The sequence below is a fragment of the Propithecus coquereli genome, unplaced genomic scaffold (genome assembly GCF_000956105.1).
Source record: "Propithecus coquereli isolate 6110/MARCELLA unplaced genomic scaffold, Pcoq_1.0 Scaffold306, whole genome shotgun sequence".
Classification (NCBI taxonomy): domain Eukaryota; kingdom Metazoa; phylum Chordata; class Mammalia; order Primates; family Indriidae; genus Propithecus; species Propithecus coquereli.
Genome location: NW_012148686.1, coordinates 1943080 through 1961844, shown reverse-complemented (window position 1 = coordinate 1961844; position 18765 = coordinate 1943080). Strand labels below are relative to the sequence as shown.

At 41.8% G+C, this 18765-nt stretch overlaps 1 protein-coding gene across 2 annotated transcripts in view; it reads left to right on the top strand.

The window, feature by feature from the left end:
* The window catches only part of TNFRSF19 (tumor necrosis factor receptor superfamily, member 19), a 104046-nt gene that overhangs the window by 81149 nt on the left and 4132 nt on the right, over window positions 1-18765 (top strand). For both annotated transcript variants that reach the window (XM_012649876.1, XM_012649877.1), the window contains 4 exons: window positions 10380-10544; window positions 12312-12437; window positions 16055-16157; window positions 16739-17144. In XM_012649876.1, coding sequence (XP_012505330.1) covers window positions 10380-10544; window positions 12312-12437; window positions 16055-16157; window positions 16739-17144 — 800 coding nt within the window. The remainder of the gene's footprint in view (window positions 1-10379; window positions 10545-12311; window positions 12438-16054; window positions 16158-16738; window positions 17145-18765) is intronic.

Here is an 18765-nt window from a genome sequence, read left to right as displayed (position 1 = left end):
TATTATTATTTTTTGAGACAGGATCTCACAGTGTCACCCAGGCTGGAGTGTAGTGGCATCATCATAGCTCACTGCAGCCTCAAACCCCTGGGCTCAAATGATCCTTTCGCCTCAGCCTCTCAAGTAGCTGGGACTATAGGCATGCACCATGATGCCTGGCTAATGTTTCTATTTTTCGTAGGGATGGGGTCTTGCTCTTATTCAGGCTGGTCTTGAAATCCTGGCCTTAAACAATCCTCCCACCTAGGCCTCCCAAAGTGCTAGAATTACAGGTGTGAGCCCCTGCAACTGGCCCTACATCCTTTTTAAAATTTAATCTACGATCCCTCAGAAGCAAAGTGCTTGAACTGATCAACGAGCGGTGCTTCCATTTATAGCAGTGTCTGCCTACCCTGAAGCCCCAGAAGAAACATCAAGTCACGTCTTTGGAGTGTGTGTGTTTGCTAGTTTACTTTTCACTTAGTAAAATCAGATTTACATAAATACAACTTTAATATGTGTTTAATATGTGTTCATACGCATATGAAACACTGACCACATCAAATCTCCTAATCCAGTTTGTTTTTATGTATATTAATTTACCTAGTCATTGGTACCATTTTATGCTTCATCAGTCGATCTGATTAAAAGCAACTATTCTTTATAATCCGTATACTGATATTGCTTTTTAATATTTAACCCTTTGATTCAGAGTAATGTAAGTACCAAACTATTAACAATCGGTTACTTTATTTCTGTCTCTGAGAGGTGATTTAAAGTCACTGGCTTTAGTTAAGATTTTCCAAGAGCAAAGATAAAGTAGCAGCTAAGAACTGATAAAGAGGCTGTTGTTAAAGAAGTTTCTACTTTTCTAATAGCATACCTCTTCTGTTATAAGACATTCAGCAACATATTTTGAAGAAAGCTTTCCAGAGTGCACGAGAGGGCTTTGATGCATACAATTGCAAGATTGGGAACTTTCCTCTTATAATTCAAAAGATAATAATGGGATAGTGGAAACCATCTTAGAGCATTGGCCATAATCCTATCTTTTTAAATGTCTTGTAATAGAGAGTAATGTTTATTAACAATGTAAAGGAAACTTTTTAAAGTGACTCCGTAAGGATTTCAGAATAAACATAAATGTGAAGGGCACCACTAAGTGCTTTAAATTTAAGAATGGGTACAAACATCGCCCCCAGTTTCAAGAAAGACATTTCACATTTTCTTCCTGGTTTGCTTCCAACACACATGGTAACAGGCTGAGTATGGCAATAAAACAGTGACAGGCAGACAGCTCAGAGGAAAACAGGAACAGAAAGCCCAGAATTGCCCAGTGAAGAGAAGGTGCGAAGATCCTCCGTGGGGTATCTTTGGGTCACGTCCTGCTCTGCGTGCTTCTCAACAATGAAATAACCTCCATCCCACAGTGCCACAGTGCTGCTGCAGTATACTATCGGCTTCTTTGTTCCAGGGGTATCCTTTCGGCTTTTCTTTTCTCTTTGCTTACCCTGGTGCTTCGCCCTTAGACACAACTTGGCACAGTGATTCAAGTGGGAAAAAAAGGTACAAGAGTGTACCTCTTAGGGGTGGGTTCTGCTCATAATAAAAGCATGGTTGTGAATCATCAGTATTAGTAATAAAACAAAGGCAGCTTGGGGCCACCATGGGGTTCTGCTTTGATTCACTTGCATTTAAATCATAAAAGGGCTGGTAATTAGGGCAGTGCCTACTAAGGGAACTTAAAAGAAGAATGGAGCTCAGAAGTTCTGTTTTTATAAACAAATGTTACAACATTGCTCAACATAGGAAAGAAGCTTGCAGAGTTGTTCTGTTTCTGATGTGCTCTCAGTTCAAAAAAGAAAACCAATACAAACAGTACTGGGCGCTAACTTGGAAACTCAGCCCACAGAGCACATTTGAAGGCTATGGTCTGACATGATGAACTTTTGCTCCTACTGCATGTACTCACCTGGCTGTCCTAGACACAGGTGCTAGAAGATGGGGCGGCCAGTGTTTGCGGGTCTCAGGTGCTGGTGAGCAGACATGTCAAGCCAAACGTGTGTGGTACATACATTTGGGTGAAGCTTCAAAAGGAACATCAGAATGATTCCTTAGGAAAAAGATGCAAATCCTTGTGTAATCCTTCTATTATCATTCATTTAAAAAATGATACTTTCTTAATTTAAATAATCTTACTTAAGTAATGAATCATGATTACTATTCATAATAGACTTCCATCAAGCTTTATTCCTCTTATTTTGCTTTGTGACATCACATTTTCAAATCACATTTTGTTTGCATTTTAGTTCAGATCCACTCAATAATCAATTTGTAAGCAGCTACAATGAGCAGGATCACCACTTCTTTAAAAATCATAAATCTGTGTAACTTTCCTTCAACATGTTGAAATTCACTTTCTGTGTTGAAGAATCAGAAGAGTTCATCCCAGGAAGTTTTGGTTTGCTGCTTTCTCGAGATGCATTCTTGTTTAGGCTTCCTAGACACCCTTCCTGCTCATCTCGTCTCAGAAGCTGGCTCCTCGGCTGTCCTAGGCTCCGACCTCCGTCCTCTCCTTCATCCACACTGTGCACACACGGTGATTTGATCAGGGTCCCGGCTCCGGGTGTCATCTGTGCACTCATGCTTTTTAAATTTATGCCTCCAGCTACAATCTCTTTCCTGCCTCCCTCACATACCCAGTTGCCTACCCAGCTGCCAGCTTGACCACTCCACGTGGATAGATAATAGGTATCTCAAACTTAACATTTCAAAACAGAAGTTGTTATTGCTTCCTCTCCCCTCACCAAACCCACTGGCCCTCCAATTTTCACCATCTCAGTAAATTAATAGATGGCACCAGGGTGGCTGGCTGGTGGTTTTACTCCGAATCCTGGGCATTGTCCTTGCTTCCGTCTTTCCTGGCACCTGACTCACAGTCCATCAGCATAGCCAGTTACTCTCACAACGAGCAGTTCTCAGGTTGAGCCACTTGACATCTCTATAGCTGTGATCTCAACCCAAGCGCAGGCGGCACCCCCACACCTGCTGCAGTGCACACAGAACAGTGCACTCTCCGGTCCTCTCCACCCTGCGGGCAGTGATCTTTCTAGAGTGTAATCCGGAGCCAGTCACCCTCCACCCCGGCAACCCCCAAGTCACTCCCCATTAGCCTTGTATGTTTTTATTGTGGTAAAATGTATATACCTTAAACTTTACCATTTCAACCTTTTTAAAGTATACAGTGGGGTGGTATTAACTGCACTCACAACATTGTGCGGCTGTCAGCGCTAATCTGCTTCATAACCCTTTCATCGCCTGGACAGATGGGTTTATTCTCTCATGATTAGAAGAGATACTTTGTATGACTTCAGTCTTTTCAAATTTCTTGAAACTTGTTTGTGACCTAACGTGATCTTTTCTGGAGAAGGCTCTGTGTGCACTGGCGAGAATGTGTGTTCTGATGCTGGCAAGTTCTTTCTATTATTCTTAGAGTAGAATCCGAACTCCTCACTGCAGCTGGTAAATCCCACAGGAGCTGGCCCTGACCAGCTCCTCCAGCACTGCGTCCCTCCGCTCTTCTTCTAGCTCTTGCTCAAGAAATGTTTTGACTGACTTATTAACTTAAGCTTTGGTATAATTGTAATAATGTATCTTTTAATAGAATGTGGAATAATTATAATGTATCTTTGTAGAAAGTTTAAAAATATATGGAAAGAGCTTTTACATGAATATTCATAGCAGTGGAAAAACTCAAATATTATCGTCTGACAAATGGATAAACAAAATGTAGTATGTCCGTATGATGGACTATTATTCAGCCATAAAAAGAAATGAAGTTCTGATACATGCTACACCATGGATGAACCTCGAAGACATTATGCTAAGTGAAAGAAGCCAATCACAAAGGCCACATAATATTGTATATCCATTTATACGAAATATGCAGAATAGGCAAATCCATGGAGACAGAAGGGAGATGAGTGCTTGTCAGGGGCTGGAGGGATGGGGGAAAAGGAGTGACCACTTAATGGGTGTGGGGTTTCCTTCCGGGTGATGAAAATGTTCTGGAATGTTCTAGTGGTGATAGTTGCATAACATTGTGAATATACTCAATGTTACTAATGGTAAGTCTTATGAATATTTTACTGCAATAAAATATCAGGCCAATTTTTAAAACAGATATGGATATAGATAGAAAGGCAAACATAAAAAGCTCATTTTGAGATAATATTTCTATTGATCATTGAAAAAAAAAACCCATAGTTCTAAGACTAAAGTTTAAAGTTTAAAAAAGTCTGGGCACAGTGGCTCACACCTGTAATCCTAGCACTCTGGGAGGCCAAGGCAAGAAGATTGCTTGAGCTCAGGAGTTCGAGACCATCTCTACTAAAAATAGAAAAATTAGCCAGGCACTGTGGTGGCGTGCCTGTAGTCCCAGCTACTCGGGAGGCTGAGGCGAGAGGATCGCTTGAGCTCAGGAGTTTGAGGTTGCAGCGAGCTGTGATGACGCCACTGCACTCCACCCAGGGTGACAGAGCAAGACTCTGTCTCAAAAAAAAATTAAAAAAGAAGAAACCATAAATGATGAAGACTTACTTTTTTACATTTATCCAGTGTCAGAGTGCTTGGTATAAAGTGGATAAAAAAGTCCAACTGTTTTGTTTGTTGGCAGACTCCTTTGTGGTACATCTGGAATTCATATGTTGAGTGTTACCATAGATATTTTTGTTTAACCAGTTTAGATTAACAAGATAAAGCTTACACTCCAGAGCTATATCCTTTCCTCAGTTAAGATTGCAAAGAGCTCTTTGTTAATAATTTTGTGTTATTAAAGAACGTAACTGGAAATAGATTCATCATTGGGTTTTAATTTTGTTAAGGCTTTGTTCGATTTGGGCTTTTTGTTGTTGGTAGAGGTGGTGAGGAGCACAGAAACCAATGGATTGAATTGTAGTTTATTTGAAACAAATACAAAATCAAAGATTAAATATTTTAGTGAAAAATAGTTCAAAATGTCTAAATTACGTGCTTATATTCCAATACTGACTGCTAATTGAATTGCATGTGTCAAAACATAGTCATCAACAAGTAAAAATTCTTGCATTTCCAATTGTGTTGGAGTTGCCAAAGTGATGTTATTCAGTGGGAAACCAGATATATTATTTTCACGGGCTAAACTCTCTGATGAAAACACAAAGCATTAGTGAAATCTTAAAAATGGAAGCCCCGATAGAAAGCAAAATTAGCCCATTTACGATTTGCTCTTCTCTACTATATTTATCTAATACTCATCTAATTATACCATATAGACCTTAAAAGACAACATTTAAAAAATAAAGTTTAAAAGTCATATGTTGGTTTTCACTGTAATAAAATTTAGTAGCCTTTTTAATTGTGGGCATAAAACAGGTTGAATTTTTAAAGCCATACTTGTGTTTTCAATTAGGCCAAGCCATATTGCATATGTTAGCTAAATAACTAAAATTTAATGTTCTATGCAAAATTTGAACTGATAATCCTTCACACGATAGTATATTTTTTTTACTCTAAATGGTTGGAAAGAACATAGCATACTTTTTTAAAAAAAGAACGCAAGTTTTAGGATCAGACAAACCTGGACTCTAATCTAGATCCAACCACCTAATGGTTGTTTGACATGAAAAAATATTTATTGATACGTATAGACTTCTTCATCTGTAAAACCCGTACCGGTTCCCTTCCTCCCAGGCCAGCCCTGCCTGAACAGGACCCTTTGTTAGGAATATTCTCTGGGAAGAAGGATCTTTTGTTTAGCAGGTTTTTAAACATCACGTACTAGGAAGTTGGAGAGCTTAAACAAGTAGCTATCAGTAGAAAGCAGAACTATAGCTCTGCGGAGTCCAGGCGTGAGAGTCCTTGCGCGCCCTTTTCCATTTCTCTCTCTAATCTGCGGTCACCTCCACAGAATGTCCTCTCCTCCCCTCAGTGACACCCAGGCATTGCTCAGCATGCCCGCTGCCACCATGCTGCTCAGAGTGGCTCCTTATGCAGACACCAAGGTCCGGAGTCCGGCCACAGGGCCCCAAACATTTCTCTGCGGGCAGATGAGCTCCTCCGGAACCGGCTGTCGCGCGCGCTCCGACTGGCGTGCTGTCTGGAAAGTCCTGTGATGCTCTGTGGCCTGGCTGTGTCTCCGTGCGGAAGCGAGCGTGCCCTGTGCATACACAGACATGAGCTACATTTTCCTCATCGTTACCTGGCAGGACGTTTCTCTCTCTCCGAAGCGGCACACAGCCATGGAGCAGGGCGGTCTACTGGACAGGATCCGAAGGCCTGGTTGCAGTTCCCAAGCCATCTCCGCTTTGCTGTGTCACCTTGAGTGGGTGACTCAAAGTCTTGGTTGAACTTTTGCCACTTCACCCAGTTAGGAGGGTGAAATCACTGAAGGTGTGTTAGCAAGATGCAGGCATAAGAAAGTGCACACGTGTCTACAGAAGCAAGTGTTCACGTGTTAGACACCTGTGTGGTCTGCAGACGGGTTCCTCATTTGCAGCATATGAGGTGCTCCTCTCTGTGCAGTGAGACAGATCTCTCCCATCTCAGTGTCTCATGTCTCTCAGCTACGTGAGAAGGTCTTTTAGGGGTGAGATGTAGGGGGAAGAGGTGGATTTCTGCACCTCAGTCTACTCCAAAGACAGTCAGATTGGACTTTATAAAAACACTTGCCAAACTTTGCTAGTGACCTCTGTTTTCTTTTCTTCTATTCAGATTTTCCTACAAATTATGTAATGCCTCATAGGATATCTTACTCATAATAGACACACAGTACATAATTGTTCAGTTGAGTTGAACTCCTAAGGAGATGTATAATATAAAACTGAACCTGTGTAATGCATGTAATGTAAAATTTAAGCTAAGAAAACAGTCCTCGCTCTGAAGTAAATTGCCAAAGGGTAGTACTAACATTATGGTGGAATTTAATAACTTAATTGGTTAAGGTAAGAAGTGCCTTTGTATTCCGGAAAAGTTAAAAACTTTCCAAAGAATGTGGACATTCCTATTCTCAATTCCTCAGAAGTACTGTCGGAATCCTAATAAGGTATGGGTGAAATTCATTGCAGGCATTCAATATGCTTAGTGAACTATGGGCAGGGAATTTAGTTAAGGCACGTGGGTAGAAAGAATCTTTCATCTCAATATCATTGCCACGGGTCAACAAAACAGTACTTTTTATTTTGAAGTAGATAAGTCCTTTTTTGAGGAATTCTCAGCAACATCTCTATTAACCAAAACTTAGTAGAATGGAGGCCACTTCACATAGCTAGTACAACCCCCCCTCACTCCCCCCCCTCAGCTTTTTTAACTGCTCAGATCAAAGAGAACAATAAGAAAATAGGCTTTTACCAGGAACTTATGTGAATGAGTTTCTGCATTGTTCTAAAATTAAATAATATTCAGCCCAATCTCCCATAGCTCCCATATTTATTTCTACATTGTTTTATGACAATTAAAGCTAAAAATGATGAACCCATTTCCTATTTAGAAAAGATTATCTGCTGTTCGTGTTGTAATAAACTTGTACCTATGAACAATAGTCAGGAATGCAATTGAATTTCAGAGTCCTCCTTCTAACAAGGGTTCTCTGAGGGTGTCTGAGTTAGTAAGACGCCCTTTCTCATGTAGATGTCAGAAATTGAGAGGTAAAGCTTGTGTATTTTTCTTGTTCATCTTTAGATGCCACTGCCTGGGCAAGTGTATAGAGAAGAAGCATGTTGAACGTGCTTTCCTTTAAAACTGATGTTATTATGGCAACTAGATGTCATTGAAATTCCGGCATTAGTGCCCTACCTTGGAAAGATATGTATTAACAAGACTTTCATGTTTGGTTTGGGGAAAATCTTGAATTGCAAACTACCACATTAAAAATAAGATCCCCACTTTGGGGACATTTTAACCTATTTATAAATTAGACACATTTCGTTTTATATTAAGGCAAATAAGTTGACTAATAAATTTTAGAAGGATTTTGAACAGTAAGAACTTAAAGGACTCTAATCGTGATACGACTTTAACGTGAAATCCTCGTTCTTACTAGAGTTTTTCTGAATGTCCGGTGCTGTCTCCGTTGATGAGCTTAACTTAATAGTTACAGCAATTAGGAACTTCTACGTCTTCCGCTCAATTCATGTATTATGCCTCAGTTTGATGACAGCTGTTGAGAAAAACTCATATTGTGTAGGGCTGGGTTATTTGACTGAAAATTTAGGCAAAGGAAATTCTTCTCACTCTGAAGTGAACCACCTTCCTCACAAGCGTAAATGAGATGACATTTTCCCACAACTTCACCGTTTGGTCCGAATAGATAATGCTTATATTTCCAAGTCGCTTCCCCTTCCACGTGGCCTGCTATTTTAGCTTGCGTGGGATGCAAGTTCCTATTCGGTTGTATGTTTGTCAGTGTTTGCACAGCTGTGCTGTGTTCATACATCCTTTTGTGACTCTGTCTGCTGATAGAGGCTCTTTCAGACTCAGATTTAATCTTTGTCAGGTCAGAGATGTAGTTTTTCTAACTTGCTGTATGATGAATATTTAGTAAGCTATTTGATTATTATAAGTATTTCTATATAGCTATGAGGTAAGGCATATTTTATGAATGTTAAACATGTTTACAAATAAATGTCCTTTAAAATGTATCCTTGGGTTATGAGCCCTATTCATCTAAGCCCAAAGCATACAGCTTATGTGCCTTCCCAGGTGACAGTAAGAAACTTGTCTTTGTGGCCTAGAATCGTTGAGACTAGAAACACCCAAACCTGTACTCCACAATGATAGTTCTTGTTATCCTATTTTTATGATTCAATAATACTAACCCAAATGTTTTCCTCTGGTTCTACCCTCAGTGTTATACAGTGGAGATCACTCTTGTTGGGGGTTGGGGAGTGTAGGCGCCAGATGACAAGTTGCCTGGCACTTAGGCGCCGTGTTGCACCAATATAGATACAAACCTTCGCCCTCTAGAGCCGCCATGAGCCACATGTGGCTGCTGAGCATTTGAACTGCGGCCGGTCCGAATTGAGAAGGGCTATCCTTGTAAAATCACACCGGATTTTGAAATCTTACTATGAAATAGAGAATGCAAAATAATTAATAATTTTTATATTGGGTATATGTTGAAATGCAGCATTTTAAGATATATTGGCTAACTAAAATAGATGAAGAGTTAATTTTACCTGTTTGTTTTTACTTTTAAAAGTTGGTTTCTAGACAATTTAAAATGACATGCGAGACGTGCATTATACTTCTGCCTGGAGTTACCCTCAGTAGCAGGGAGGGCTCCCGTGCTGAGAGGCTCCAAGGAGCTGAGGGCCCCCCCGCCCCCCCCACTGCAGGGGACCGAGTGAGGCCACCCCAGCTCACTGGGGCATCTGCTCAGGGAAGAGAAGGCACAAGTGCCCCTCTATTTAGATTTCCTGCCCCTCTTTCTCAGATTCATTTAGGGCTAGTTAAATAGGATACGCTGTGACTCCACTGGTTACAGATTTCTGATTTAATGCGTGTGTCCATCCAGGTACCCTAAGGATAATTCAAATGCTGATTGTAATCATCATTACAATAGCTAACGATCCCACAGCACCAGGTGCGCGGCCTGCCCTACATGCTTTACGTGATAACTCATTCCATCCTCTCAGCAGCGAGAGGAGAAGGCACTGTTATTACCTCTGCTTACACAGATGACCCAGACAGTGGGGTTCAGAATCTGTCCTGAACCCACAAAGCAATACTCAAAAATAGCATCCATTTCTTGACTTTCTTAGCATGTCTACGCCCGCCTCTACATAGTATAACAATGGTATTAGTGTCTTCTTCAAAACTTAGATGTTTTTCAGCAATTTAACAGCTAAGGCATTCAAAAATGTTTATTGTCTCAGAAATTGGGGGTCTACTGTAAGGTTGTAAATGATCCAAATCCTTGTTTTCCCCTAAAGTCACCCAAAAAAGCATACTTGAGTCTGTCTGCTTAAAAATGGAGATAGTCTAATTTCAATTCTATAGGAAGCGTTAACCCCCCCGTGTGCCAAACACTGTGCCAAGTACTGGGGAAACGGAGATAAAGATGACAGACTCCCAACTCGCAAAGAGTTCTGCTCGAAAGGCAGATTTCTCAGTGTGTTGAGGGCCATGTGTCCATGGTGCTGTGGGAAGAGGAGAGGGACATCCACACATTGGGGGTGCAGGGTGGAGATGTAGCAGTAAAGGCACCCTCTGGGGCGGAGGGGGTGCTCGAGCCAATCTAAAATACACTGCGCTCGTTTTCTTGGGTTTTATTCCTGTCGATAACGGTGCCCGCGGGCTTCAGTGTGCGCGTCGTGTGCCCTTGGGCTGTCCGGAGCACGCTGATCCTGTTTCTGTGGTTTCAGGTGCCAGCAAGGTCAACCTTGTGAAGATTGCATCCACCGCCTCCAGCCCACGGGACACAGCCCTGGCCGCCGTCATCTGCAGCGCCCTGGCCACCGTCCTGCTGGCCCTGCTCATTCTCTGCGTCATCTATTGTAAGAGGCAGTTCATGGAGAAAAAGCCCAGCTGTAAGTTTGGAGCTCATTATATGAAAATATTTCTTAGCATCTGGGTGGAGTGAGTGCACTTATTATCATTGTCGTGCGTGTGTTCAGCAAGAGACTTGGCTAAAACAAGCACCCACGAGCTGTTTGAGGACAGAGGACACATGAAAGTACAGCCGACCCTTGAACAACTTGGGGCCTGGGGGCACGGCCGAATATCCGCATATGACTTTGACTCCTCAAAAACTTAACCGCTAATAGCCTACTGCTGTCTGGAAGTCTTACCAATAACATAAACAGTCAGTTAACACATATTTTGTATGTTATATGCATTATGTACTGTATTCTTACAATAAAGTAAGCTAGAGAGAAGAAGATGTTACTAAGAAAATCATCAGGAAGAGAAAATGTATTTACTATTGATTGAGTGGAAGTGGATCATCGTAAAGGTCTTCATCCTCGTCATCTTCACATTGAGTAGGCTGAGGAGGAGGAGGAAGTAGGGGAGGGGTTGGTCTTGCTGTCTCAGGGGCGGCAGAGGCAGAAGAAAGTCCAAGCGCAAGTGGACCGCACAGTTCAAACTGTGTTGTTTAAGCATCAGCTGTAGACCTCACTGGGGCAGCAGGACTTTATAAGGGAGATTGACAAAGCTGTGATGTCCCTATGCCACGAGGCAAAAATAAAAATTATTCCTAGTTCTGGCAACATAAGTACCCTACATTTTGAACTTTCTTTTTTTTTCTGTTTTTTAATTTCAGCATATTACGGGGGTACAAATGTTTAGGTTACATATATTGCCTTTGCCCCACCTGAGTCAGAGTTTCAAGCGTGTCCATCCCCCAGATGGTGCACACCGCACCCATTAGATGTGAATATACCCATCCCCTCCTCCTCCTTCCCACCTCCCCGACACCCGATGAATGCTACTACTTAATGTGCACATGACTGTTGATCAGTTAATACCAATTTGATGGTGAGTACCTGGGGTGCTTGTCTTTCCATTTTTGTGATACTTCACTTAGTAGAATGGGCTCCAGCTCTATCCAGGATAATACAAGAGGTGCTAGATCACCATTGTTTTTTGTGGCTGAGTAGAGCTCCATGGTGTACGTATACCACGTTTTATTAATCCACTCATGGATTGATGGGTACACTTGTGATGTTTCCACACCTTTGCAATTGCGAATTGTGCTGCTATAAACATTCGAGTGCAGATGTCTTTTTATAGAATGTCTTTTTTTCTTAGTTCTTTGAGGTGTCTCAATATTACTCGCCACAGTGGTTGCACTAGTTTGCAGTCCCACCAGGAGTGTATGAGTGTTCCTGTCTCTCCACATCCACACCAACATTTATTGTTTTGGGACTTTTTGATAAAAGCCACTCTCACTGGAGATAAGTGATATCTCATTGTGGTTTTGATTTGCATTTCCCTGATGATTAGGGATGTTGAGCATTTTTTCATATGTTTGTTGTCCATTAGTCTATCTTCTTTTGAAAATTTTCTGTTCATGTCCTTTGCCCACTTTTTAATGGGGTTGTTTAATTTTTTCTTGCTGATTTTCCTGAGTTCTGTATATATTCTAGTTATCAAGCATTTTGAACTTTCTTAACAAATTATTTCATTTTTGTGCCTCCTCACGTAAGAAGAAATAATCAAACTTTGAAGCAATTGCAGACTTTTTCTTTTACAAACACAAACGCTAGAATGGTACCGATCTGTATTACGGTGTTAATGGGGCTCCCTGCCAGAGGAAACTGTGTTCACTGACAGAATTCTCATCCCTTGTTTAGGGTCTCTGAGATCACAGGACATTCAGTACAACGGTTCTGAACTGTCATGTTTCGACAGACCTCAGCTCAACGAATATGCCCACAGAGCCTGCTGCCAGTGCCGCCGCGACGCGGCCCACACCTGCGGTGAGTGCGGCCGTGCAGGGCCCGTTGGGAGAACTGAGGCTTGCAGAAGTTGCAGTGCAAAGAAACGTCCATATTTCACTCAGCTCACAGTGAGGTCGCTGTGCTTGGTTTTCTGGTTAAAACTAATGTTAAATTATTCTCCACCATCCCCTGTTTGAGTGTGTTTGAGTCTCTTACGTATCACAGAGAAAATAAGCATCTTGTTAAAATTCTAGAATTTCTCAGCAACTTTTTGGGCAAGTTTGCCTTTCTTGTTCAATCCGTTCATTTAAAATCATGCTAACCGTCTGCAGTGGAGGAGTTTGGATCCTTTGTCATATGGTCAATTCAAACTGAACGTTAATGTGTCTGTTTTAATGGTTTGTTTTTTAATAAAATTCTTAAAGAAGAGGGAAGAGGTCCATGACAAGATTTTCCACAAACCATGACTGCCTCTTAGACTATTGACAGAAATGAAAATTTACGAAACAAATTCAAAGGGAAACTGGTCTCTAACTTGAGTAAATAATGAGCAAAGGTAATACCAACATTCTTTGCCAAAATTTGTATTCCTCATCATAGGTTTCTACACTGACACGTCCCCTCGTCCCCACCTTATGACCTCATCTCCTCTGCAGATTAAAGTCCTCCATGGCAAACCACCCTCCCGAGAAGTCTGCCCCGCTCCCCTGTCTTCCCGTAACTTGGCATTTCTGTTAGCACCTGTGAATGCCATATAATAGCACCGTTTTGTCTCATAACCATTCTTTGTTTTAAGTTAAATATATGCCAATTAGATTGACTTACCCTCTTGGAACCATCTAGGTTTTTTTTCAAGAAATTGCAGGATTGAGTGTTTCAGTCTCATATTGCATACACAGCCATGCATTGCTTAACGACAGGGATACATTATGAAAAATGTGTCAGTAGGCCGTTGCGTTGTTAGGTGATTTCATCGCTGTGTGAACATAATGGAATGTACTTACACAAGCCTGGATGGTGTAGCCTACTACACACCTAGGCTGTATGGTGTGGCCAATGGCTCATAGGCTACAGACCTGTGCAGCCTGTGACTATACTGAAAACCGTAGGCCATCGTAACGCCATGGTAAGTATTTGTGTATCTAAACATAGAAAAGGTACAGTAAAAATACAGTATCACAATCTTATGGGACCACCATCATTGACTGAAACACTGTTTCGTGGCACATGGCTCTATGGAATAAGAAGTTTTCATCATAATTCTTTTTCTAGTAGTTATTACTATCTCCTATTTTAGGACTGGGTTAAGAATAAAATACAAGAGTTTCCGTGTGTGTGTAGATCTACTTTTGCCTTTGCCTACAAAAATAATGGACTCTAAGACAGCTATCGACAGTAACTGTGTGGTCCTTAAAATGCCCCATACATCACCTTTTCCTAGATCCTGTACCAGGAACACTGTCACTAGAATCAGAGCAAGCAGGAATGATTTCCTGAAACACAAACTCTAATTAAGGAAACACAGCTTTGTGTAAACTCTGCCTCATCTTAACTTGGTCTGAAAGGGAAGAGGACACACACAGATGGCCTCGCTGCAGGCCCTGCTCACAGAGCACTCACGCCGGTAGGGACCCCCGCGCTGATGCCGGTTCAGTGTGGTGTGTCCTTTCGAGTGTTTCCTTCTTAATGGCAGTGCCTTTTTTTCTTTTAATTTTTTATTTTAACACGATTTCAGACTTACGGAAATGTTGAAAGAGCAAAGAATTCCCACATTTCCTTTACCCATTTGCACGTTTGCTTTACCTCCTCCCGCGTTGGTGCGGCTCATGCACATATAGTCTTTGTTTGGCGATTTAAAAATCGGTTGCAGATATGACACCCCTTTACCCCATAATGCTTCAGTGTTTGCTTCCTAAGAACAAGAAAATTCTCTTACATAACACCAGCCCAATGACAAAAATCAGGAAATTAGCATTTATTCAACGCTGTTACGTAATCTACGGAGTGTATTCAGATTTTCTTAACTGTCCCAATAATGTCCTTCATAGAAAACACCGTTACACTTAGGTGTCAAATCTCTTTGGTCTCTTACTCTAGAATTGTTGACAAATGCTGGTTTTCTAATCCCATCATTCTTTCCACGTTCATTAGTTGGCTTCCTATGGTCAGAAGGAACTTCCCTTTCTTCTCCATTTATTTATTTGCTTTAATTAGACCTGTGGCCTGTGTTCAGTGTGTTGCAGCTCTTTGGCATCGTTGTTTATTTCGATGTTCAAATGCCGCCAGGTTTGGCCAGAGGACGTCCTGTCAGGCTGGCGGCTCATGTGTCATTATTACATGTCCTCATTAGTCTTCCAGCCCTTTCTTACTTTCTGGCATCCAAAGAAGTTCCAGGCTCATCTACTTTCCCTAGAGTCAGCCATTTCTACAAGGAATTTCTACAGTACCTTTTGCTTTTAAATAATTTTGAAATATCCCATAGTGAGCATGACAGGTTTGTAAGTGGCAGTGGATCCAGGAGAGCTGACCACAGTCAGGGCAGCGCATGTGCAGGTAACCCAAGCCAGAGGCCTTGCTTCGGGAGGGTCGTGGTACAGGATGCCAGGTGTCCATCCTGCTTAACACCATTTGCATCGCATCTCAATATTTGACATTCATTTTTAAAAAGGGAGATATTAGTTTCACAATGGGTTTTTTTCCCTAAAAAATAAATTCCTCATGGAAAGTTTGGATACACAAACATATATACATATATGTAAATGTATTATTTCTTCTTCTCCTCTCTCTATATATGTGTGTCTTTGTGTCTGTGTGTTTTATATGCTTATGGTTTTACAAAATCAGAATTGTATGTATATGTGTATGCATATAGAGTGAGAAGTCTAGAAGGTTGTTCACCAAAATGTTGACAGGGTTTATTTCCAGCTTACAAGATTGGGAAAAATTTGTTTTTAAATTTCTTAATCTAATCTCTCTCTTTATATTATTTTTTCCTTCGGTAAGCTTGTATTATCTTCGTAAGCAAAAATAGATATGACTTCGGTGAACATAATGGTTTGTAAAGGTTATGCACATGTCTACTTTTTCCCCAAGTTACATTCCTAGCGATAAAAAGAAATGGTATGTCTGTGTATTGAATTAAAGGATTCAGACTCTTTATGTTCTTGTCTGTGTTGCTGGACATTCAGCAGGACAGTTGTCCGCTTCCTCCTGTCATCGGCAGTGCCCGAGTCTCCTTCGTATGCCCTCTCACAGACTGCTTTATTTCTTTTTGTCATTTTTTTATTGTGGTAAAATACATATGGCATAAAATTTACCATCTTAACCATTTTTAAGTGGATGGTTCAGTGGCATTAAGTACATTCTCGTTGCTGGGCAGCTGTCACCGCCATGCGTCTCCGGGACTCTTTTCATTCCTGAACTGAAACTCTGTACCATTCTGCGTGTGTGCGTGAGCGTGTCTGTTCTAGGTGTCTCATATAAGTGGTTCACCATTTTTTTTTTTAAATAAGAAAAAAGAGAACTTCATAACCCTTTGCCCCCTAAACGTCACCCAAAGGGGAATAGCTAAATTTCCAAGAAGAACCGTGTTGACCTGGGATTAAAGAGAAAGTTCCAGAGAAAAGCACTGTGCTCACACTCTGCTGGCTTCCCAGGGCCCGTGCACTTGATCCCGTCCTTGTGCTGTGACGAGGCCTGCGGCGCCGAGCGGCCGGCTCTGGGTTGTGGGACGCGTTCTGCGGCTACACTTCAGGACAGGTAACCAGGTCCTTTTAATCGATAACTTCGGATCCCCTTGTGCAAATATGCGTGCTACTGATTTACCAATTTTCATGTGAAACTGTGGGAACATCTCTTTTTAAGTATTATTAATGACATCCCGGATATCGGAGGGGGCAACTCTTTGGCGAGAATTAGGCAGGTCTCTCAACGTGGCAAATATCCAGTTCAACATTCTTTATACTTTACTGTCCATTAATTTTATTTTTGTCTTATATTTGTGATTTGTGACCTCTGTCATCTCTAAGTAATTTTTAACATGCTATGACATTAATATTTTAGAATTTTAGAACAGCAATCAAGGAAACTGCACGTTTGAGACATCGGATTAAGTATAACTATATTAATTAGAAGTCGGTGTAAAAATTCAGTTTTCAAGTAAATGGAGTAATTTGACTTATTGTATTGAGGCAAGTTTATCACAATGGGAAGCAGTCAATTTCTGACTTAGTAAATTGCTATTTCATTTAGAAGACTTAACATTATGGCTGATTTGCTGCTGTGTGGAAGTGTCTCTTCTCCCCGTAGAACACTGACACATCTTTTGAACATGTGTACAGAAGCGCAGGCCCCGTCGGGGAGGCGATGCCGGCTTTCTTCGGGTCCCTCTCGAGGTCCGTCTGCGGCGAGTTTTCGGATGCCTGGCCTCTGATGCGGAATCCCATTGGTGGCGACAACATCTCTTTTTGTGACTCTTATCCCGAACTCACTGGAGAAGACGTTAATTCTCTCAATCCAGAAAATGAAAGCTCAACATCTTTGGATTCCAATAGTAGTCAGGATTTGGTTGGTGGAGCTGTTCCATTTCAAGCTCATTCTGAAAACTTTACAGAAACTACTGATGTATCTAGCTACAACGCCACGCCGACAGAACCAGCACTAACTCAGGATGCAATGACTACTGGAAGCCAGCCGGATCAGGAGAGTGGCGCTGTCATTAACCTACCCGCGCACACGTCTCTCCAGGTAAGGCAGTGACAGGTTTCAGCGTGAACGTTGACTTGTGGTAGACCACCAGACAGGAGCTCTCTTCCTACCATAAAATTTCGGGAACCTGATAAGATTTTCCATCTTTCATAATTTCTTTTATGTTGTAGAATGTTTTAAAATAAATGTCAAGAGTCTTTTTTTTTTAACAGCTAATCTGTAAGACCGTAATCGGCTGCTGCGTTCTTTTATTCTTCTTTGTAAATCCACCTACTTAGCACAGCGCCTCCTGCCCCCTTTCCTGATGGAGAGGGAGGAGTTGGTTATGGGAGCATCTCCAACAAGTCCTGACCTTCATTTTTTCCTGTGATAGCCTCATGTCCAAGCCATTCACTGCCAAAGTGATTCGAATTTAGGTCTCCTAAAGCTACTCTTTGCCCTTCCTCCTCATTTACTGTTGTGTTTTGGATTGCTCCGCTTTGGCTAATTGGTTGATGTGGTTGGAAATTGATTGGTGGTTGTGATCTGAGACCAAACACGCCATGAGACCCTCCCAGGTGGAAGAGTTTAAAATCAGGTTGGGGGGAGGCGGCAGCTACAGAGATAGGGGCTTTCTGGAGTGCTGCAAAGCTGCAGGCAACAGGGCTTCAGGGACAAGTGGGCACCATCTGTCTGCTTTCTTCTCCCGGTGAGGACTCGGCCTTTGCTGAATTTGACTTAATGTTTATAAATATTTCCTTAAATGGAAGTGCATATATTAGTGTAAGTTCTTCTGGAAAAATGAGGTCAACCTTGAATATAAAAGGGTGGAGTCACAGCTACAGATCAGCCCCAAGCCCCCAGCCCCTCCCCTGCACAGACAGCCTGGCTCTCGCTTCCTGTCCCCCCTGCCCCCGGGGGGGAGGGCGGCCTTGGGTGCTGAGGGACAGCTCTGCACCTGCTCCTGAGTGGGGCCGCCCGTGAGATTCTGTATCCTTGCCTAATTCTATCAGAAACTTAGTCTAAAGTCAAAGGGTAAATGCAGACGTGTTCCTTTTAAGATCAGTACATAGGTTATGTGTTGATCTAAGTCTGCAATACTTGTTTTTTTAACTGCAAAAAAATTCTCTAGAGAATTTATAGGGGATTCTACAGAGAAAACATTTGTTAGCTTTTGGGGGGAAAATGTTGGTTTTGTTCTCAAAATGGCAATAATGTAGAAAAGATAAGTAAAGGGAGGAAATGCAAACAAATTAGGCAGTTTGAAAACCATAGAATATGTATCTCTGAGCTCCACTTGGAGCCAGGAAAGACTGTTTAGTGATCTTATTCTTTTGAGCCATCCCATAATTTGTAAAATTTTTATGATAGTACATAAGAAAAGACTTAATTAGTCTAGTTGAGTATATAAATCTCAAGAATGAACTGTGCCCCACAAAACTTGGGGACTGAGAATGCCCCGCAGCCTGGATCAGGTCACGAGTCCTACACACCAGCAGAGCACCCGCTTGAGGTGAGAGGGTGCAGAAAATGGGGTGGGGGTGACGCCCACCCCTTCAGCAAGGGAGGAATCGGATGCCCTGCCAGCTATTCTAGTTGGGTTACTTTCACCCGCACCTATCAGACAGGTGCTGCACATCTATCATTAGGGGAAGTTACTCAGGCACAGGTGCTGCACATC